The sequence below is a fragment of the Eretmochelys imbricata genome, chromosome 4 (genome assembly GCF_965152235.1).
Source record: "Eretmochelys imbricata isolate rEreImb1 chromosome 4, rEreImb1.hap1, whole genome shotgun sequence".
In the NCBI taxonomy this organism is placed as follows: domain Eukaryota; kingdom Metazoa; phylum Chordata; order Testudines; family Cheloniidae; genus Eretmochelys; species Eretmochelys imbricata.
Genome location: NC_135575.1, coordinates 37,809,863 through 37,817,897, shown reverse-complemented (window position 1 = coordinate 37,817,897; position 8,035 = coordinate 37,809,863). Strand labels below are relative to the sequence as shown.

Sequence of the window (8,035 nt, the reverse complement as noted above, 5' to 3'; positions counted from 1 at the left end):
CCTTAACCAGAAAACCCTCCAGCCACTGAAGCTGAAACGAGATTACACACATTTTTGGAATGAGACAGTTTATATTCTTTGACATTTTAACTTTTAGTTATGTGATGCTGTATGCAGTTACCAACAGCTGCTATAGTCCACTGATGAGCATCTGTGGACCTTTCCATAGCTGATTTACAATAATTTTAAATTCAGTTGAAATCAGTGGATTATCAAGACATATCAGATATATTTTATTAATCAGTTAGCTGCTTCCAAATGTAAGACAGAACACCACAGAGGGGAAAAACAATAAATTCATGTGAGGACAGAATACATTTTATTAGAAAGAGTAACAAAGTTCTTTCAATAAGACTTATGTCACACAAATATCTCCAGGAAACAACATTTTCCCCCTTATGGACAGTTACAATATGTCAATTTTCAGTACAAATGAGGTTCCATCAGCTTTGCTGTATGTGCAGTTTCCTCCCTGTACATAGTAATTCAAACATTTAAGCATCTGAAGACTCTTTTGGAGACACAGTTCTTATTATCTGCCCCAAAGACCAATAAGGATTACACAGTTCATTATTTAATAAGAATTTGGGTGATGTAATTCTTTTATACAATCACTGTATACAAACATACATAGATATGTAATTAGAACTGGAGAGAGAGAGACTGAGTCGCCTGTATTAATTTTAATGATTTTCAGCATGAGACTATACCCCTTGTCTCCAAATAAAATTTACATTCACCCTTTATTTCTGAAGTAGGGACTCTATTCTGCACTCTTTGCATATCCAAAACTTCCAATGACTTCAAACTGTACTTTGGGGGTGGGTGGAAGAAGCAATACAAAGGCTACTCATACATTTTCTCACAATATTTGACACAATTTTACAACATATTTTCTTTTGATACACATCTTTGTTCAGTTACGTTGCTCATTTAAAGCCATTTTCAATATAATGGAATGTCTTCCCCAGTTCACCCTCAAAAATAAAAAAAAGAACCAACCAAAACAAAGAAAAACAGGGAAGGGAAATGCTGTAACATATAGATATTAAAGGCGGACAATCCTGTATACAATACAGACTATAAGTAATGAAGTAGGGGACATTACAGAAAGCGGTGGGGGGGGGGGTGTTTAAAGAGGAAAAGGGAGGGAGAGAGGTGTCCAAATGATAGATTTGTCCATCTCCATCTATTCCATGTTAAGTTTCAATAATAGAGGGACCTTTTTTTTTTTTAAAAGGGTCATAAAATGCAGATATGAAAGACTTGTAGGGCAGAATATAGTATCCTTCAAAAGAGGACAGACATAGCTGACACTATACTTGATTTTAGTTCAAAAGGAAAGAACCACCTTTTTATGAATGTGTGTTACATGACGCGTGGGAAGGAGAGCTACTGGGATGATTATATGCATATTGTTTGTGATCATTACTATGCACAGACAACAAATTATATGCAGATAACTATACTGTCTTCCCTACTTCATTTCTGTGCCTGTGATCAAGCAGCCCCAGTTTTGGCCAGCTATTCCTTAAATTCCAAAACAATGGAAGGTTTCCTTTCACTTCAGGAAATTAGTGTATTCTGCATCACAACACACAGTCTGTGCACACACAGTCTCAGCAACAGGGAATATCCTACAAGACATTGACCTTTTCCCTACAAGGCAAAAGGGTTCAGATGAAATGCTCTGAACAATAACTTGTATGGGAGGAAAAAGACATAACATGTAAAAAATAAGCAAATTTTGTAATACAGCCCATATATACATATATAGATACACACACAAAACCACAACTATATATAAACAATACACAAACATACTATGTATATATTATTTTTTAAAGGATTTTTAAATGTTTATCCTTAGGCACTTGTGGGTCCAGAGCTCCTTCCACTACATTCAAATTGTATTCATACTTAGCTTTTGGAAATCCAGATTTCCAGCAATGTTTGAGTAAAGTATATATGAGAATATTTTATGATGTACAGTATTCCTATGTCATCAGTATACTTATTTTACTCATGTACAGACTGATATATTCTTTAACCTGGGCCCAGTCAACACACACTTACAGCTGAGCTTAACTTCTCACATGCAAACAGTCTCATTAATGCAGTGGGGCTACTTACAGAGGTACACATATACATGAAATGTTGCAGGATTGGGGCCTTAGTGCTTAAAACCACAAACAGTAATTGGTTTCAATGGTTGTAAAAGTTTACAAGGAATGGCTCCACAGGTCCTGCAACTGGATCAATGTGTGCAGGCCATGGACTCCAATATTCCTAAGGACCCAATTAACTAAAGGATCAGGGCAATAGAGATTGTTTTCATTGTGTTCAATGGTCTTTAGATGAAGCCCATAGTTTGTAAATAACTAAAACTACACATGGTTAAGGTCCGTCAATCCAAAAATGTTTGCAAAAACAAAAGTAAAGTAAAGTAGCATTTCAAAAGCTTATATCTTAAATTGTAAACTGCTTTATTTAAACAAATGTAATAATGATAAAATGCATATGGATAGGGTCAATTCTGTATTTAAAATAAATACAATGTTTTGAGAGGTGCTAAATTTTTAGCCTATTAAGTGAAGATTTTCTCTGGCCTTTCCTCTGCTCAGCACTTCTCAGGATTGGATCCTACATTACCAAAGTGGATTTATTACAGATACAGATTTATTTTAAAACTGTATACAATATTATATCTTATTCTCTGATATTTCAGCTTACAACATGCATCTCTAGATGGTATATTTCCAAATCAAACACCAAAAATTCCTGAGTAAGACTGCAGCTGAAATCTATCTATACTTATCTTACTTGTGTAATTGCTTATATCTTACATTAGGGCCTGGGTCTGCTGTGCTTGTACAAGCAAAACTTGCATCTAAGTTAGGACTGGGCCTAGACTGCAGTAAACCAGAATCACCATCAAAGTTGATAGATTCACATTTAATACTAATAATTCAACCCTCCTGTGCATGAGGTGTAGAGGGGCTGTGGTCAGTATTCAAGCACATTAGCTGGAATAGTAGTTGCAGGGGTGGGGATTTATATTTATTTGAAAAGTCCCCAAATTCTTTCTTTTAAGAGAACTGTTCTGATATTTAAAAAAGGCATTAATGGCCAAAGCCAAGCACACATGAGTAGACCTAGGCCTAGTCTACGCTAGAAACTTTGCCAGCACAGCAGAGTCAGTTAGGGGTGTGATTCTTTTCTCATAATTCTATATTGGCAAAAGCCTTAGGGTAGATACAGTTATACTGGCAACAGTGCTTTTTTGCCAGTATAAGCTGGGATAGTTATGTCAGTATAGCTAGACTGACAAACCTTTTCTAATGTAGGCCTGGCATTACAGTAACTAATGTGTGCACACACGCGCAAGACAGTGGAAGAACACATTTTTATTTAGTTAACAGATTTCAGGGTCCAGCTTTCAAAAAGCTTACAGGAGAACAATGTAAAAATAACAGAACATAAAACTCATGGTTATTTGTACTCTTCAAAACAGAGAGGAATTTCCATTACACAAGAACCTGTCATTTCAAAATATCAGCCACACCACAGAAGAGAGGCTGACCCCATTTGGATGGAGGTGTTTTTATATCACATTTAATAAAAAGACAACCTAGGACTGAGCCCTCAAGGGTGCAGTGGCTCACATACCCTCACTCAGGGCTTGTCCACACCAAGTTAGTATTTGACAGTAGATTCATACCCTGGCTTGCTGTGTACTAACGTACTGTGTAGACAAGGCCTTCGAAAGAGTAAGTTACTTTGGACAGTACCATTATTGAGAGCATATCCTTTTCATTCCCTTTGGATATGTGCTAGGACTGATGACTTCCTTTAAAATGAGTATGTAAATTTTAGTCTCACAAATGTAATGTGTAGCATGATTTGGAAAATTGCAGCCTTTAATATGCCACTGTTTGCTTAAACACATAAATCCACTGAAAGGTGACATGGTTGTAATATGTTATCCAGCAGGCCATTCACCATACTCTACTGTTGCACGTATATAATGACAAGGCACAAAACAGCAACTAGTCCAAGAGCTTGTAAGCCAAGGAACCAAAGCATAACCCAGAAGAATATGACTATTACAGGTTCCACAATCCGTTCTCCAAAATACATCCTTGTGAAGCCTATGCTGATAAGGCTTTTGTTTAGTTCACCAAAGAGAGTCCCCATCTTTTTATAGTCATCTATAACAGGCTCTACAGTGTGGTTTCTTTGTTCTTGCTGGATCTGTAGACAGAAAACAAAAGCAAGAAATAGTTTGGACATATAGAATATGTATACGATACTTTTCAGAGTAGCAGCCGTGTTAGTCTGTATTCGCAAAAAGAAAAGGAGTACCTTGTGGCACCTTAGAGGCTAACAAATTTATTTGAGCATAAGCTTTCGTGAGCTACAGCTCACTTCATCGGATGCATTCAGCTGTAGCTCACGAAAGCTTATGCTCAAATAAATTTGTTAGTCTCTAAGGTGCCACAAGTACTCCTTTTCTATATACGATACTGTTATTGTCTGTGTCTTACAATTTACAAACATCTCAGCTGTTTCTACTTTCAAGAATTAGGAAAAAAAGGTCAAATAAAATATACCAAAAAGTAGATGTAAAAAGGAACTCATTAAATTCAATACCTGATATGAGTCACATATTTTAACATAGTCAACAGTGAATACAGTGGATTCATTGAAAAAGTCATTTCCAGTAAGACTTTAGAACCACTGAACCTGCATGAATAACCTCTACTAGCAGACTACAAACCTTTAGGTATTTTGCACAAGACAAAGAAACTGAAGGGATTTTTATTATTGAAAGATGGCCAGGGAAGACAATGGGCTAGGCTAGCAACAGGGAAAGCTGAAATTCATACTAGTGTGAATACATGGTGCAAGAAGTTGTGGAAACCTCCCACTATTTCCAGAGGTAGCGGTAGGCTGCGGTAGGGGTTGAGGAAAATCACAGGTGAAGCAGTGGTACCAGGGAACCTTTGCACCATTAAAGGGGGCTCCACACTAGCTCCAAATGAGACAGATTGGAGGGGGGCAACTGGATCTTCACGTATGCAAATCCAGTGGTACAAACACCATTGTACAAGAGCCATAGAGGGGCAGAAGTCACTATTCTATCACATGGGTTGGAACAGCGGCTGCAGAGCTGGGGCAGCTCCATGGAATTCATTGTGCAAAACCTAAATACTTGGGATTTGAGTGAAGAGGGGTGAATTTCATGTTCAATAAGCACACTTTCAAGATGATAAAGTAGCTCAGGCACATGCCTTTTCTGATGCTTCCATTAGTAGCTATCACAGTGTAGACGAAGCTCCTCATCAATATTTCCGTCAACAAATCAATATTTCCAACAGGCTGGATGTAAACCCTAATTATAGTTATTAAGTGTTCATCATAAAGCAAAGTTTATGGAAGAGGGAGTACTGTGTCAAGTCTGGATTTATATTCAAAAGCTAATTTCTAACCACAGCTTCAATTATATCTAAGGGTAGAAGTCCACCTATTTCCTGTGGGTACAGCAGATAGTAATTGGCTGCCTGATGGAGACTACCTGGGTAACTGATAGTGGGATCTGGTCCCCATTACAGAATCTGATAACCTATAATTTTAAAACGCTGAATTCCCATTAGCGTAAAGCACTTGCACTTAAGGGCTATATTGCAGCTCCAGGGATCACAGTGAGCACGCATGGAAAGACACCGCACACGTGGCTGGAGATACTTTCCATGTGCAATGCTGATGCAGACAGAATACTTCTGGGAGTGCCTGTAGGAGTAACTCCTACTCCTTCCTGGAGAAACAGCATCTTCTGTCCCAACACTGGTCTTGGACAGCTGGCCAGCGCAAAATGGGATAGGGCCACATCCCATGGGGTTTGTTCAATGCCACAAGCAATGCAATGACTTCCCTGATACTTGCACTACGGGAGGGTAGCAGCCAAGATCCAGGCTACACCATGCTCAGTTGGCCTTTTGGACAAAGGCAAAACCTTCAGCAAGACCCTTAAGTGAACCATCACCTCATCAGGCCAACAGTCCTGAAATATCTTCAATCTCCACAAGGAGGACTGAACAAATTTTGATAGCCTGAAGGAAACAACTGAAAACACTAAATAATAGTTCACCCCTGAATTTATGGATTTGAATTCTTCCCCATAACATAGATTAACACTACAGAGTACTGTCAGATTTTTGATGAAGACGCACATATCAAACTTAGTTCAGGACCGCCTGGAGTTTTACTTTTGTCTTATACATGTGACATGAATTAGTCCCAGGCCATTGGTGGGAAAGCCTGAAGTCCTTGCCTCTCTCATATTACTTTACTCTGAAAGGTTGAAGCCAGCAAAATCACATACATTTTATTACATCAGAACAATGAATAAATACAATATCCTTTTATTCTGTAATAGCCTATATTACAAAATTTAAAAGTCTCTTCTAGAAATGTTTTTTAAATGAAGGCATTTACTTCATTCCCCACTTCTTAAGCACTGATACAAACAAACAATCTTGTATTCCTGAATCTCTGAGGTAAAATAGATACTGAAGCACATTAAAACTAGAACAAAAGCCTTCATTGTACGGCATGTTTAATATGGCAGAATAAATGTCACCCATTTTTCTGATACTGTAATATCTGTGGCAGATTATAAAGTAACTTTCAAAAATGAGATTCTTCATCTAGGGGAAAGCTGCTAAAGCAGTTAGCATGTTAGTAATCTTTTCCTTGGACCGAAAAAATCTAACAAAGAGAAATAATGTAGGGCTCTCCTCAGTAATTCAACATATTTCTAAACTAGTCTCTGTACAGATCTGAGTTAAAATTAGAATTTGAAAATGTGCTTCCAAGACTTTTGAGATGAGCAATTTTGCTTCAGCAGAGTATCAAAAAACAAGTGAAACTGAAAACAGATTACCAGCCATAAAATATAGATGGCACATTTTTCTTCACTAATGCTGCATAATCATTCCATATTCTTGCCAAGTACTTTCTTTACCAGTGGAGCTACAGTGGGAGTATTGTTAATATAAAACTCCAACAATTGGTTATGATACTTCAGACTGCTAAAGAAATATTACTAAATAAAGCTTAAATTTATTCATAAGTAGTCCCATTGAATTTAACTAAAATACTAAGCAGCATAAAGTTACGTAAATTGTCAGTGCTTGTAGGACTGCAGTGTTAGTGAGTGTATATGATCTTTGTTCAAAAATGAACTTTCAAACACTTAGCATTATCTGTCACTGTTTTAGACCCTTATTCACAATTGATTTCCATGAGACTATTCACACGGTTAAAGTTAGGCATGTCTTTAAGTACCTTGCTGAATCAGGCCGGGCCTTTGTGAGTGCTGCCATAATATAACAATGTTTTCAAAAGAGAGAAAAAAAATGGTTACTCATCTTCTTGTAACTGTCGTTCTTCGAGATGTGTTGTTCATGTCCATTCCAACCAGGGGTGTGTGTGTGCATGGCAGCCGGAAGACTTTTCCCCGTCGGGTTGGTCCGGGCCCGACCGACCTGCCAGCCCCTCAGTTCCTTCTTGCCAGCTACTCCGACAGAGGGGTAGGTGGGTGGGTATTGGAATGACATGAACACCACATCTTGAAGAACAGTTACAAGAAAGCCGGAGCTGTCCACTAACTGGAGCACTGCTCTACCGAAGGCCACATCGTCTTTGGCCTGCTGGGTAATCATATAATGCGCGGTGAAAGTATGTATGGAGGAACACGTCGCTGCTCTGTATATTTTCTGGGTCGGGACTTGCGCTGGGAATGCGGCTAAAGAAGCTTGCACCCTAGTGGAGTGCGCTGTGAGCAGAGGGGCAGGCAACTCTGCCAGGTTATAGCATTCAAGGATGCAGGATGTGATCCACGAGGAAATTTGTTGGGAGAAGACTGGAAGATCTTTCATCCCGTCTGCCACAGCCACAAACAGTTGAATGTACTTCCTAAATGTTTTTTCAATGTAAAAGGTTACATTTCTGCGGACATCCAATGAATGAA

At 38.3% G+C, this 8,035-nt stretch overlaps 1 protein-coding gene across 1 annotated transcript in view; it reads right to left on the bottom strand.

Annotated features, from left to right (window-relative positions):
• Window positions 1-220: 220 nt before the first annotated feature.
• FAM241A (family with sequence similarity 241 member A) overlaps window positions 221-8,035 on the bottom strand; it is a 28,926-nt gene continuing 21,111 nt past the window's right edge. The window contains exon 2 of the mRNA XM_077815144.1: window positions 221-4,254. Coding sequence (XP_077671270.1) covers window positions 4,009-4,254 — 246 coding nt within the window. The 3' untranslated portion in view covers window positions 221-4,008. The remainder of the gene's footprint in view (window positions 4,255-8,035) is intronic.